The sequence below is a fragment of the Ornithorhynchus anatinus genome, chromosome 14, assembly GCF_004115215.2.
Source record: "Ornithorhynchus anatinus isolate Pmale09 chromosome 14, mOrnAna1.pri.v4, whole genome shotgun sequence".
NCBI lineage: Eukaryota > Metazoa > Chordata > Mammalia > Monotremata > Ornithorhynchidae > Ornithorhynchus > Ornithorhynchus anatinus.
This window is the reverse complement of record NC_041741.1, coordinates 29888167-29904252: the sequence shown is the minus strand read 5'-3', so window position 1 is coordinate 29904252 and position 16086 is coordinate 29888167. Positions and strand designations below refer to the sequence as shown.

Sequence of the window (16086 nt, the reverse complement as noted above, 5' to 3'; positions counted from 1 at the left end):
TATGTGTTTATCTTTGCAGGATGGTAAGTTATTCAGTCAAATAGATTGTTAACTAATTCAATGCTGAAATAAATATAATGATATGTACATCGCCCTGATTCTATTTATTTGCTATTGTTATAATGAGATGTTCATCCCCTTGATTCTATTTATTGCTATTGTTCTTGTCTGTCCGCCTCCCCCGATTAGACTGTAAGCCCGTCAAAGGGCAGGGACTGTCTCTATCTGTTACCAATTTGTATGTTCCAAGCACTTAATACAGTGCTCTGCACATAGTAAGCTCTCAATAAATACTATTGAATGAATGAATGAATGGTCTGCACAAAGTAAGCACTCAATAAATGCCATTGATTGATTGAAGAAAGTCAGTGAAAAGGTAATTTGCTTAATTCCACTTCTTCTGCTGCTGGCCTCCCACATGCCTGCTAAGACAGAGCCTGTTGAGCAGTGGTAGTGTCAGTGAGAATTGTGTGGTCCCTTTCTCTTTCCTGTTGAGGGGAAGGAGGCGCTCAGTTCCAAGCAGTTGCTTCCCTGGGTCCCTACAAGCAAATCTGCTGTGATTTGTTTTCACACTGCAGCTTCTTTTCTCCCCATTAGACTTACTCACTTTGTTCGTGGCCCTCTACGTCTGCACGGTCTGGGGAGTCAGAAGTCATGGGTTCAAATCCCAGCTCTGCTGCTTGTCAGCTGTGTGACTTAGGGCAAGTCACAACTTCTCTGTGCCTTCCTCATCTGTCAAATGGGGATGAAGACTGGGAGCTCCACATGGGACAACCTGATCACCTTGTAGCCCCCCAGCGTTTAGAACAGTGCTTTGCACATAGTATACGCTTAACAAAAGCTATGAATATTTTTATTATTATTAAAACCCTATGCTAGCTGCTCTTCCCCTCCAGCTGAGTGCCATAAAAGGTGTTTCCTCTACAACTTGGATGAAGATTAATACTGCAACAAGTCAGTTTCATGTGTAAATATGGTGCTTTGCAGCAGTGACACCCTCCCACACTAACAGGCAAGGGGGAGAGAAAACAAGAAGTGGTTGTTTTTCCTCTCCCTCAGGTATTTCCTCCCTCTTTTTTCCTTGGCCTCTCCTCTTCTCTCGCCCCCTCTTTATCATTTCATAATTATACCCCCACGTGGACATAAACTAAGTTAAAGTTAACATGTCTTTATTTTCCATGAGTAATTCTTTGTGCTCCAATTGCTCAAATTTAAATTTTGGGAGGGGATATTCTGCACAAAAATGTAACAAGTCCTGTACTAGGAGGAGTGGCGTGGCTTAGTGGAAAGAGCCCCGGCTTGGGAGTCAGAGGTCATAGGTTCTAATCCCAGCTCCGCTGCTTGTCAGCTGTGTGACTTTGGACAAGTCACTAAACTTCTCTGTACCTCAGATACCTCATCTGCAAAATAGGGATTAAGACTGTGATCAGGTTGTCCCTGACCCACAACGGGCTCACAGTGGGACAACCTGATCACTTTGAATCCCCCCCCAGTGCTTAGAACAGTGCTTTGCACAGAGTAAGCACTTAGCAAATGCCATTATTATTATTATTATTATTAGATTCATTCATTCAGTTGTACTTACTGAATACTTACTGTGTGCAGAGCACTATACTAAGAGCTTAGATATTACTAGATAATAACATAGCTTGGTAAGAAAAGAGTGTTCTTAGAATAAGTAAATGCAGTTCTATATGACTGTTATAAGCAGTAGGTATCACCTGGAACTTGGAATTAATGCATATAGGGTTTAAATTATATAGCTTACCTTCATAACCAAAGATGATGCCATTGACTATAGTTTACATCTGCTTACAAATGTGTCCGAGGAGAACAATTGGTGATATTTATTGGATCCTTACTGGGTGCAGAGCATTGTACAAAGTACAGTACAATGATAATTATTATTATTATTGTAGTCGTTAAGAACTTACTATGTGCCAAGCACTGAGTTAGATACAGGTTGATCAGGTTGGACACAGTCCCTGTCCCACATGAGGCTCCCAGTCTTAATCCTCCTTTTACAGATGAGGTCACTGAGGCACAGAAGAGTGAAAGGACTTGCCCAAGCCACACAGCAGACGTGTGGTGGAGGTTCATCTGGCTCCCAGGTCCGTGCCCTATCCATTAAGCCATGCTGCTTAGAAGCAGCAGTAGAATTGGTAGATGTGAGCCCTGCCTAAAAGGGGGAACCAAGTGAGACACACGTGCACAAAAAACCCAGAATAAGACTTGCTGTGCTCATTTTATGAGAAGTCCACTTCTGTTTTTGCCATGCCTCTGCTCCACAATTCTCTTGACGCTGCAATTCCTGGAAAGGAACCACTCCTCTCTAGTTTGCAGTGCCCCATGCTGATCTGTTTTCCATAATTATTACCCAATATATAGTTGTGATGTCATGTGGCTGGGCTGTGATTTATTGTTGCCTTAAAATGTCTCTTCTACCCTACATGCTTTTGATTACCACATTGCAGCACTCCACAGTAGCTGTTTGGGTGTTCTCCTCACATGTCTCACCCATCAAAGTGGTGTTGTAAAGGATGGACCAGCTTTGAGTCAGTCACAGAGAGCCTGCATGAAGAATTAATTGTAATGCTAATGGATTTCATAACATCACTCACCCTCTCCCTTTCTGTTTTCACTGTAACAGAGGGTGCAACAAAGAAGTAGATGTGCAGAGTGTGTAATGCATGCAACAATTCAGAGACGCAGAATGGTCGAGATAGAGCACGGACTCGGGAGTCAGAAGGACTTGGGTCCTAATCCCAATGTGGTGTAGTGGAAAGAAAACGGGCTTGGGAGTCAAAGGTCATGGATTCTAATCCTGACTCTGCCCCTTGTCAGCTGTGTGACTTGGAGCAAATCACTTAACTTCTCTGTGCCTTAGTTACCTCATCTGTGAAATGGGGATTAAGACTGTGAGCTCCACGTGGGACAACCTGATCACCTTGTCTATACCCCAGTGTTTAGATCAGTGCTTGGCACATAATAAGTGCTTAATAAATACCATCATTGTTATTCCCTTCTCCTTTAGAGTAAAGCTGGAATCATGCTTTCTTTTCCAAGGAATTTTCACAGTGTGAATTAGGCTGTGATATGTTGAAAGTCCTGGTTTGGTGATGATCTGCAAAGCCTGGGACCTTTTCCTCTTATGAATCCACCACTTGTCATGTATCCATTGCTTGTGTCTTGTGACTTGTGTCTTGTGGTGAGCTTATCTTTTGTCAGGATCCTGAAGTGCTGCAAGAGGTATTTGATATATATGCCTTGTTTTGCAAATAAGTCTTTTGCTCTTTGAATTATTTGAATTAAAGCAATCCTGGGGACTATGACTGGGGACCCAGTTTCTTGAGGGTTGCTTGGTAGACCATATCTTGCAGAAATTTCCCTTTACAGGTACTTTGGAGATTGTGGTTGATTTCATCTAGAATGACAGGCATCAACTAGGGAAATTTGATCTTGATCATCTATTTGGTGGATGCGCAGTTGACTGGGGAATGTCATGTAAGGGACATAGAGGTTGATCCTTGGTATTAGTTTCACTGAATGTTCTCATCAGTGATGCTGGAAGAGAGGGAATGCACATTGATTGTGCAGACAGCAAATAAATTGTTTTAATGAGATGTACATCCTCTTCTTTCTATTTATTGCTATTGTTTTGTCTGTCTGTCTTCCCCGATTAGACTGTAAGCCCGTCAATGGGCAGGGATTGTCTCTATCTGTTGCTGAATTGTACATTCCAAGCACTTAGTACAGTGCTCTGCACATAGTGAGCGCTCAATAAATACTATTGAATGAATGAATGAAATGGGTGTGTGGCTGCCAATATTTGAATAGATGCTGTAAGATATTGAATTAAATGGAAAATACCTTTGATAAATTGAAAAAGTGATGAAAATGTTGTTCTGTCAAACAAATGACTAGGAGTGGGCGGTCAGAAAATATCTCTAGGTCACTGTGGCTAATGAATGAGGCAGCAGTGGAGTATTGAAGTTCAGAAAGCACGCATCATAATAGGCGTAGTAACATGGAACACTGTGAAGTGAGCCGCATGTGAAACACAGCATCAATCAGTTATGCTTACCAGTGTATTCTGTCCAGTTCAGGATTTAACGACTAAAGAAGGATGTGGAAAACTCGGAAGGAGTTCAGAGGAGTAGAAGCAGAGATGATTAAGGGATTAGAAATTAAATTTTGTGAAGATCAATGGGATTATTCATCCTAGAGAAGAAATGATTGAAGTGTGCAGCTGTTCTCAATCTCTACTGGGGACAGAATAAGAGGAAATGGATTTAAACTGCAGAACTAAACATTTAGGTTACATGTGAGGCAAAATTTTTTTCATAATTGAGGGTTGTTGAACATTTAAACGGTCACTTAAGAAGGTTTCATGTTTCCTTTTCTGTAGGTCTTTAAAAATAAGATAGATTTTCATCTGCCTGAAATTGTTTAGGGGCATGAAGGGAAAGGAATGACTAGTTGATTTCTTCCCTCTGTCTTTTACATAATACAAATCAAACAGGCATAGAAGGGAGAAGAGAATATGCTCTCTAAGGAAATGCAGGCATTTTCCCTTCAGCCTTCCCACCAGGCCTTTTCCAAGGCTAATTCCTTGCCTTTCACTTTGGCTCTGATATCCGTATTTATGACGGTGGCTAGCGTCACAAGAGGATGTAAGAAGAAAAACTGCTGCAGAGAATTTTTACCTTGACAGGCTTATCAGCCGGGCAGTTAAGCCATTAACACTGCAAAGCTAGCAGAGAAACTTGAATAGGACTTCCAATTGTTTTCCATTACTTAGAACATAGTTTTAGACCTATTTTCACAGCCTGCATTGCTTTCTGTAGTCCTCATTTTAAATGTCTTATTAAAAATTTTCCCAAAGCATTTTTTCTATTTTAAAACACGTACTCTCCTTGATTTTTACCCTTGTTGGCATAAACAGTCATTGCCTGCTTTGCGACCGTGGGCAAGTCACTTAACTTTTCTGTGCCTCAGTTTCCTCATCTGTAAAATGTGAATTCAATCCCTGTTCTCTCTCCTATGTAGACTGTGAGCCCTTGATTACCTTGTGTCTACCACAGCATTTAAAATAAACAGTGCTTGACAAGTGCCACAAGGAAACCTATGAGATAGGAACCAAGCTCTTCATATATGTTCTGTAGTAACTTTAGGTTATCAGTGAACATGATAAAATAATTTGAAATACTTAAATGTGAAGTAGTTTTAAAAATATTATGTGAGGTACTCTTTCTCCACACTCAAAAGCAGTCCAGAAAAAAAAAAACTAAATTCTTATACCTCTCCAAGTATATTTTTGTATTATTCGTGTTTAGAATGGGATTCTTTCAATTGGTTTGGCAAATGACAGTAATTGTCTAAAATTAAAATGGAAATTTTAATAGTGGCAAACAGGCTTTTAACAGATTCCATTTCACTTTCTATTTCCTTTTAATATATATTCCACTGAGTTGTGCTTCATCATAGTTGGAAAGAAAGAAATAAGGGGTTAAGCATTCAGATATTCTTGTAAGGTTTAGATTTGTGGAATATTAAATATTATATGGTAATCAATTAATGACACATTCCCATATGATTATAAATATACTAGTTCACTCACCCTAGAAATTTGTGGTATTTTATTTCTATTCTAAAACAAGGTGTTTAAAAGAAAAATATGATTCATAAAAAAAGAAAATTGTTTTCAACTGAAAAGACTGGTGATCACTTTTGAGACTGGCAGTTATTTTGGGGTTTTTTCTGGTATAAACCATTGTAATTTGCATACTATATTGGGAGGTTATGTCAATAACTTGGGAATTGATGATTAGACCATATTTGTGATTTACAATTGTGGATCTTAATGAACACATAATAATATTTTTCCCATTGTTTTTCTCACAGATCTCCAACCAGGGACATGGACTCAGAAGAGAGGGAAATTGTAGTTTGGGTTTGTCAAGAAGAAAAGATTGTCTGTGGGCTAACCAAGCGAACTACTTCTGCAGAAGTGATCCAGGCTCTGCTTGAGGAGCATGAAACTGCATTTGGAGAGAAACGACTTTTATTTGGACAGCCTAATGAATACTGTATCATTGAAAAGTGGAGGGGTTCAGAAAGGGTTCTTCCTCCACTAACTAAAATATTGAGACTTTGGAAGGCTTGGGGAGAAGAGCAGCCCAATATGCACTTTGTTTTGGTCAAAGCAGATGCATTTATCCCCGTTCCATTATGGCGATCAGCTGAAGTTAAATTAGTGGAAAGCACAGAAAGACAGTGGGAACTCAGCCCAGCTAATTACATGAAGACTCTGCCTTTGGAGAAGCAAAAGAGAATTGTCCGAAAGACTTTCAGGAAGCTGGCTAAAATTAAGCAAGGCACTGTCTCCCAAGACCGAGATACCATGGAAACATTAGTTCATCTGATCATTTCTCAGGACCATACGATCCATCAACAAGTGAAGAGGATGAAAGAACTAGACTTAGAAATAGAAAAATGTGAAGCTAAATTCCATTCGGATCAGGGAAAAAATGACGGAGAAAACTGTGGTCAGGATTCTGGTTTCATGGGTTGTCTCAGTGAGGCTGATGAGAAGATAGACTTCCGACAAGATCAAAATCAGGAGCTTGAGTGTTTAAGTGATAATGATGGAATTTTACATATGGAAGAACGACTGAAATATTACCGACTACTTATTGAAAAGCTCTCTGCTGAAATAGAAAATGAAGTCAAAAGTGTTTGTGTAGACATAAATGAAGATGCAGAGGGTGTATCCAAGGCTGAACCTGAAGATTCAAATTTAGAAAGTGTCAAGTATGATTTGGAAAAGAGTATGAAAACTGGATTAAAAATCCATTCTCATCTGAGTGGCATTCAGAAAGAGATTAAATATAATGACTCGCTGCTTCAAAAGAAAGCAAAGGAATATGAACTCCTTGCAGAGGAATTTAATTCACTTCATTTAACAAACAAAGATGGCTGTCTGCCTAATGAAGATAGAAGAAAATTTGCTGAGGGCACTAAAAGCAGCACCATAGCATTTCATTCTTCTCAGAGGGCTTTTAATTCATATATCAACGACACAGACTCTGACACTGGTATCAGCTCCACGCATAGTCAAGACTCTGAAACTACTTTAGGGGATGTGGTGCTGTTATCTACATAGTTTAAATAGTTAAATTGATAAGTGGCTTATAATCCTTTCTATGACTCTGTTTCATGATAGGGGAAAAACTTACCAAAATCACATTCTGATATCTGAACGCATCCGTAAGAAGAATTAAGTTATTTGTTTGACCTAGTAACAGATAAAAAGGAAAAAAAAAATAGTTTGTCAAGTTTACTTAATCGCAAAAATAACACCTAATTGAATACCCATTACTTCTTGAAAAGTGTGTATTATGTACAATAGACACGCTTGGTTGGAATAATTCATGTGTAGATGGAGAAATGATAATCAATTTGATTTTAGTGAAGTTTGTGTTTTAAGTGACACTTTCAAAAAGTAAGATGTTCATCTTTGATAGTTGGAAAATTTAAATCAACATTTGAATATGACATGGGAAAACGCTCAAGTGACAAAAGACATTTGGAATTGTAAAGTCTGAATAGCATGTAGACACTAAGAGGTTATCATATTTGCTAATGGCCTCTATTGGAATATTTGTTCTGTTAATAATTGAACCTTGGATATTTGCATGGGACTTGAGTCTTTAGATCTGAAGTAAAAGCATATATTGGAACGGGTGAGAATCAGTGGTGTTAGGGCAGGCATGAAGACTAACAGTGCATATATTTAGGAATGTTTGAGGACAGGGCAGTGGAAGAGCTGCCGGCTACATCAATGATTCCAAAGAGTTGTGTACTCAAGGCAGAGAGGGGAAAAAAAATCAAGGCTTTCTTATTCAACTTGCCTTAGCCCTGGCCTGCAGAGTTATTTCCCCTTAATCAAATGCAGATCCACACCAAATTATAGGAGAGGAATACAGGGAGTGGGAGTCTTTCCCTAATCTCTTGTCTAATCTCTGTAGCCCATTAGAAAGTGGACCAGAATTTATGGCACAAGTGGTTTCAGGAAAGTTGGCTTAGACTTGTGATATTTCAGTAATTTAAATCTACATGTATTTTTTTTCTGTCTCATAGATATCATGAGTTAAAACAATTAAGTTCACAATCTGTTTAGTCAATAAAATATTTCAGGAGTTAGAATCACTGTTATTAACTGTCCCTTGATATTATCATTCATTGCATTTACTAGAATGATGTCTTTAATGCAGGAATTGGTCTAAAAAAACAAAAGCTTAATAGATTTACTGTTCCATCCACATCTCCCTTTTTAAAATCTTGGATAATTCGTCACCTCTATTTCTTCCATCCATCTACCCTCTACCCTCAGGGAAAACTCTTTTTGTTAGGATTTCTTCCCATTTGGAGAGTGCCTGAAATTTTCTGAGGTCACTTCAAAACACCTGAAGCATTACAAGATCAAGAATATGGCATTGTCAAGTTTTGTTGAACCTATTACTGGAAGGATGTAGGAAGTTATTTTAAGCAAAGCAGAAATAGATAAGAATTACTTACAACTGTCATTTGGAATGGTGAAAGCATTGCTTTCTCTTTCAAACTGATAAATATACCACTAAAACATTTCTTTAGGGAGCAATTAAATATTCAATTGTTTAAATTATTAAATATCCTTGACATTCAGTAGGGGAAACAAATCTATGACAAAAAATTTGTACACTAATCTGCTACTGTTCACTTTGTAGCACTTTGTAGCATCTTCTGTATGTACAGTTTTACATCCTGAAACCATAAATGTGACAATACACCTATTCTTTACTATATGGAGCACCTTAATTTGTAGATCATTTTATAATTGCATTATACAGACTAGAAAACCATCTTTGAGCATATTATAGTTAAATGGCTATGGTAAGCACCTAGTGTAGAAAAAAATAAATGATTTGAGATGATTATGAAAGGTCATCCTTTTGCTATAACACTGTACTATTGCTTTTACCTAGGAAGAATTGTGCTTATGTTTAATATTCATAGAGCTATAGGCAAAAAATATAGTTTATACTTTATAGTGGATCGTTTTATCTACTCTGTAGTAGTATGGCAGATTGAATTTCATTTTGTAAAACTGATAAACTATATTAGAGTAAGAAAAAATAGGAAAGCATGGCTAAATTTTCTATTTCAGAAGCTTATATTTTTCTCTAAATTATAGTATGGTAGAATTATGACTATGACACATATCTTGTATACTAGATAAAACTCTAGTTGAAATAACCATGTGAGATGGAGCATTGTAACGACTGACCAAATCATTTATATCAATTTAAATTATTTTGTTTACCTGAGAATTGAGGCGGGAGAGAGAGAGAGACTGAGGAGTTAAAATCTTCAAGTATCTGAGATATTCCTCTTTCAAATCCCAGAATTGCTTTCAGGTCTTACCTGAGCATGAATCTGCTGTCTCCAGCTTGAATGGTCAAGCTAGTCAATTCTCAAGCATTGATGGTATGTGTAAAGTAATCGATGATTGGTGCAAAAGCTGATGTTTCCAGTACCTGAACATATGCTTTTTCCTAGAATTTTTCCCGAAGCAGATCAGCAAAATTCCAGGACTCCCCTGGTTAAACTGGGATTTGTATAGCTAACAGATATAAACAATACACTTTATTCTTTAACTTTATGGGATATATGGTTTAGATTGCAAAACTGGAGTCAGGGAAACTTTTCATTATATTGATATTTCCTAAAAATGTAAAAAGCTCTTTTTTTTTCTGTTTACAAACCTAGTATATTTTTACATTCAAGTATGCATCCTATCCCTGAATTTGAATTAAGACCTTTAATTTTTACAATTATTTAAATATCTTGCATTCTAAACATGTGGCTGAATTTCATGTGACTTAGGGGTGTAACTGAATTCATTCACATTTCAAGTGCTTTTTCCTCCAATTTCTAAAGACACATTTCTTGTTGATAGACCATACCCTTCTCCTGTCTTGTTGACCCAGAAAATTTAGTATCAGATGAAAATTGTTTTGATTTACTGAAACTGTAGAAGATATAGAACATTAAAGGAATAATTCATTTTTTATCTTTGTGTTGCTTTTCTTTCTGGGTAAAATGTCTAATGTGTAAACAGGGATTTACATTGTTGGCATTTTATAACTTTCTTTAGCAAGATGTTTATAACTTTCTTTATAAATATATATATATACATATAAATGTTTATATTAATATAGATTAATGTATTCCTCACTCTTTTGATACTCTAAATAATGATCTTGGTGAGTAGTTCTCTGAAACCTTAGGACTCTCACTGTTTTATACCACTGTTGGGTTTTGGTTCCCAGCCTTTGCATTTCATTTTTTGGCTAGGGTGGAGGGGAAAGTGAAAGTAAGGGTGACCATCAGAAACTTTGCCCACCTCATCCCTAATTCCTGCCCTCAGCTAAAGGTGACATGGGATGATAGTATGAAGAACCACAGTCAACACCACCACAACCCGTTAACACCATAGGTGGATTTTCCAAAGCACTTTCATGCAAATGATCATATTTTAATCTCATGGCACCCCTATTTTACAGTTAAATAAATTGAAGGATGAAATGTGAGAGCAGCAGATTCCAGAACCTACTGATTTTTCTTGTTTATGCAAGAACAGTAAGACTAGAGTAAATCCAAGCAGTGGACCATGACCTTAAACTCCAGTGGACAGAGAAAGCTGCTTGGTTCAAGAGAATTGTCTCAGTTGTGGGACTATGGGAATCAATGCCTCTTGGCTCAGAGAAAGTGTGGTTCAAAGAATAGAAATAGTGTATTAGGAAGAGTTTCACCCCTTAACTCTCCTCTTATACCTTCCCAATACCCTACTCATTTGCCCTGCCTGCACCAAGACCCAGCACTTGATAGCCCTGGATGATCATTGTAGCGGCTTGGGGAGATTAAAGAGAACAGTAAATTGTATCAGAGTACTGTAAAATGGGTACTGACTGTGAGCCCCATGTAAGACATGGACTGTGGTCAACCTGATTAGCTTGCATCTATGCCAGTGCTTAATCCTGTTCCTGTCACATAATAAGCGCTTGAAAAACACCATAAAATAATTGCAGGGGGGTGCAAATCACAGCAGACAATTTCTTCTCCAGCTTCAGCTCCCTTTTGACTGAACATTAAGGAATAACTCTCAACCAGGTCATAAGTGACCAGTTCTCAGTATAAATACCAATGATGGAATGAAGGAAGGAAGAAACACACAAGCAATCATTATTGTCCTGATTCAAATGAGCAAGAATGCATCTACTTTTGCCCCAAACAGGTGTTTAGATCTAGAATCCATATTTATGAAAATACAGATATCCTGATCCGCAACATGGGACCCATCTTCATGTTTTCACAATGGAGGTTAAGAAAACAAACTTCTTAATATTGACCCTTTATGTAACATGTCCAACCTGATTACAGTTGTATCTACCCAGCGCTTGGTACAGTGCCTGATGCATAGTAAGCACTTAACAAATACCATAAAATGGAGGCTATTTTGGAAGATCCCATAAATGCAGAATTAATATATTCTTCAATGACTTATACAAGTACAATTACAATTATACTGTGATCTCAGATATTTGTAGGAAGATTCCCTGAAAATAAAAATAAAAAACTGTTTAAGGTTCAGCTGAATTGTAAATATTGTTTCTTGTCCTTTATCATTTCTCTCTTCCCAGAGTAGAGTTGGGTATCCCGGGGAGGGAGAGGAGGAGACTGCTCATACTTGTCCATGGTGCCCAGAGCCTTCCTCCCCAACAGCTCCTATGGGTCTCTGCCATTGGATGACCGGACAATAAGGAGAGGACTAGAGGCCCAGTCCTGCTTAGAAGCTTCTTCCCACCTTCAGCAGACCCTCAGGAAATGGACTGATTGGCAGCTTTGTTGATTGGGCCCACAGACTGGTCAGAGGGGATCTTCTCCACATCTGGGATCAAGGGAAATTTTCCCTAGGTGCAATGTATTGCTAAAGGTTATATTGCTGAGTGAGAAATTGGTAACTTTCAATTATTTCTTGACTTTTTTCAATTGTCACTTAGTGACATGCTTATGACAGCTAACCAATTGAAAACTGATGTATTCTTGAAAGGAAGAAGCTGATTTCCAGGTGATGTGGAATTTCAAACAATGCAGCAGAGAAAAATCATGCTTTGAAAAAGCCAGAAAAATAAATAGGTAAATAAGTAAAAAAAATCAGATTGTATATAAAATCATTCGTTTTGATACTTGTTATGACATTCATTAAGCTAAATGCTGTAGTACTGTAGACCCTAGATGGTAATTTCGTTGTGAGTAGGGTATATGGCTACCATCTCTGCATCATACTTTCCTAAGTGCTTAATACAGTACTCTGCACACAGTAAAAACTCCGTAAATATCATTGATGATGATTCCTTATATGTAGTATGAAAAATAATTCCAATGCTAGTCAATCAGAGCCAGGTCAAGTGAAGTTATAGAAGCACAGACTCTCCTTGTCATTCACAATTTTTTTTTTCTGATGCTGCAAGAAAATGGGGGGAAAAAAAAGAACACGATACGATAGCTTTTCCCAAGTTTCATGATGTGATTATTTAGGCTGGATGTCAGTAAATAGCTAATTATCTAGCACTTACATACATTTTCCCTTATATACATTAAAAAAAGGAAACGATGATTTATGTTCCCTCTTTTCCCCCTCATTTTATCAGAGAATGCTAATGTACAAATGAGAATTTCACAGACTTCTATTCAACCTTAATCTTGGAGACTGCAGAATCTGGCCTTCCTTTACTAGTTGGCCTCCTTTCAATAAGCCCCCAAGCAGGGTCATCCCCATTTACTTCATTTCATGCAGGCTTAGATTAGGATTTGTTGAAACCTTGGAGTCTTCTTGGCTCTCTTAGCTGGAGTCCTTTTATTTTAGTGGAGGTAGCCAATTCAGTTTGCCATGAAAGGATTTTGCTTTTAAGCCTCTTCTGTCTACATATGTTTCACAATATGCTATGTGAGTACAGGACTACCTTCTTGGCCAATTTCTCTCAGGAATGGTGCATTTGTTCATTTTATGTTGAGATATTTATAAGAGCTGATGACCTACATAAATCGGGGAACTTCCATATCATTTAAAAGAAATCCTGCTTAGCTAGAAGCAGAAAATGCCTAAGAGAAAGAATTAGATCAAATATTTATTCTGGAGAAGAAAATTGTTCAGAAATTCACCATAGCATTATGCAGCATACTGGTGAGAGTATGCTAACAATATCAGAAATATAATAGAACCAATGAAACAATGATAAGGAGGAAATATTTCCATGAAAACATGTAGGTAGAGATTGCTCTGGATGTTGACAGAATGTTAGAAACTGAGATCAAGAAATGCAAGATCCCTGGTCAAAGGGAGGTTTGGTGAAGAAAAACAAAAGGACTTTAAGCACAGAGAAGTAGAGAAAAATAATATTCAAAGACATGACATTCTGAAGAAAGGATAAAGATGAAAGAGGGAGGAAAGAACAGGATACAGAAAGGAGATATGGGAAAGAGGAGAAAAAGAGAAGGAAGGGATTCATAAAAGGCCTTATTGCTCTTGTCAGAACTTAATGGTGTGTAAAGAATGTCTGTTTTAATAAGAAATGTCTTACTAATATAAAATAGAAAAGAAGTGATTTCTGCAATGTGTTTTTGAAGAATTTACCTCTGCTACATGATGCTCTTAAATTAGTACATTATATAGTAATCAGGTTGGGGGGGGCAGAGATTCACAGTTCCATCAATTTATCTCAGTTGCATAGTTTAAATCTAAGACTGTGAGGAGTAAATGGAAAGTGACAACACCTAAAATAATATAAGATAATGATATAGTATCAGCACCATGAAGGAAATACATAAAACGATTGTTTCAGATATGTATGCCATATTGGAAGGTAAAATCTGGTAATTCTAAAAACTTAATGAACTAATACCTGAAGTCTTTTCTCATCTTATGTATTTGCCCTTTACTCTCAGATATATGTTTTTAAGGAAAATAAACTCTATTTGAGCAAATATTTCATGTGATTACTCTCTGAATGCAAATTCTACTTAATTGAAAAGTAAATTTTTTAGTGAATGGAATATTTAATTTGATAGTGTTAGTAATTGTGGTATTTGGGAAATTTACTATATGCATAGCACTCAGTTGAATGCTGGGGTAGATATAACACAATCAGGTCAGGAATTCTCTATCCCTCATAAGCCTCCTGGCCTAAAGAGAAGGGAGAACAAATCATTTATTCCCATTTTATAGATGAATAAGAAGTTAAATGACTTTTCCATAGTCAAAAAGTAGGTATGTGTTGGAGTTGTTCCCCTGATTTTCTTTCCTGTTCTTTCCTATGCCTATGTTCTTTCTACTAGACTACCCTGCTTCTCCTAAAATAAGTATAGATTTTGTGATCTCTCATCAATTTCTAGTTTAAGAATTTCAACCTTTGCACCTAAAAAGGCTTTGTACTTGAATGGCTATGTAGTTTAATATTTGGATAAATAAGCACATTTTGTGTAAAACCCTCTGTTGGTCCAGCAGAAAGTCTGCTACTCTGAATTCTGCCCTCAGGGACTAGGCCATCATTGCTCGTGGTTTATAGCTGTTTATAGGATGTTCTATTGGAGGGACAGGCCCAGCAAGAATCCTGAAAGTCACTGGTTAACATAGGTGGAGAAGCTCCTAAGGTAGATTTTGGCCCCCAGGTAAATATTGGCAATGTGATGTGATCATTTCAGAAATAAATGAGTCCTGCATGCAAAAATACCTTTGTGTGACCTTTTCTAAGTGCTGCATTTCTCTCTGCATATGTGCTCCCACTAGGAACTTGACTGCTAAGCAGTGTAAGAAGCAGCATGGCCTAGTGAAAAGAGCACGGAACAATGGAAATGGGAAGAGCACACTCTGATAGGAATCAGGAGACCTGGGCTCTCATCCCAGCTCTGTTACTTTCCTGCTGTGTGACCTCAGGCAACTCACTTGACTTCTCGCACTTCTAGTTCCTCATCTATAAAAATCAGGATAAGTTAGGTATTCCCTCTTCCCCTTAGACTGTGAGTCTCATGTAGGACAGGGATTGAGACTGATCTGCTTACCATTGAATCTACCCCAAGGCTTAGCCCACAGTATTTGCTAACAATAGCTATTATAGTTAGTAGTAGTAGTAATAACAAAATTCCCTGATTGACATTTAAATTGGAAGCATCGTTCAATTGAGAATGAGCCTTTTTCTTCAGATAGATCTAGCATGCATTCTTGGGTAAAACTGCAAGGTTTGGGGTGCCAAAGAAGTCTGGGTGATGTAAAATAGAAAGTGGACCTGAGTTAAAGCCATGCATCCTTATAGCTAAAATTGTGGGTGACATCCTTGGTTTCACTGACCAACTGGATGTGCAAAAACCTTTATTAATAATAATAATAATAATGTTGGTATTTGTTAAGCGCTTACTATGTGCAGAGCACTGTTCTAAGCGCTGGGGCAGACACAGGGGAATCAGGTTGTCCCACGTGGGGCTCACAGTCTTAATCCTCATTTTACAGATGAGGTAACTGAGGCCCAGAGAAGTTAAGTGGCTTGCCCACAGTCACACAGCTGACAAGCGACAGAGGCGAGATTCAAACCCATGACCTCTGACTCCAAAGCCCGGGCTCTTTCCACTGAGCCAAGCTGCTTCTCCCAAAGAAACTAAAATAAAAGTCACATTAATAGGACAGATTATACCATTAAGGAAACTGCTTTAAAAGAACACTGGGAAATAATTTGATTCAATTAGCAACTAGAACAGTAGTTGCTACATGGTACTGTCTTGAACTAAAGAGTTCATATACTGAAAAAAAAAGCTTGGAATTTAAATATAGGAGGAAATGGGTACACCTGAGGACTTAGTCAACTGGAGATTATAAAATGAAAGCCTAAGACAAGTTTTAATTACAGCCTACCTTAATTATAACCAGTAGGGAACAACAGATTGTTTTTTTCTTCTATGTTTATTTTCAGTTCAAGAAAGAAGGTTGTCTAT

General features: G+C 37.6%; 1 protein-coding gene across 2 annotated transcripts in view; it reads left to right on the top strand.

Annotated features, from left to right (window-relative positions):
* The window catches only part of RASSF9 (Ras association domain family member 9), a 30980-nt gene extending 20866 nt beyond the window's left edge, over positions 1–10114 (top strand). The window contains exons 1-2 of one of the 2 annotated variants that reach the window (XM_007670091.3): positions 4058–4324; positions 5905–10114. In XM_007670091.3, the coding sequence (XP_007668281.1) occupies positions 4287–4324; positions 5905–7165 (1299 nt within the window). In that variant the 5' untranslated portion in view covers positions 4058–4286 and the 3' untranslated portion in view covers positions 7166–10114. Of the gene's footprint in view, positions 1–4057; positions 4325–5904 lie in introns of those variants that run through there. The other variant, XM_007670090.3, reaches the window with a different exon arrangement.
* Positions 10115–16086: the final 5972 nt, after the last annotated feature.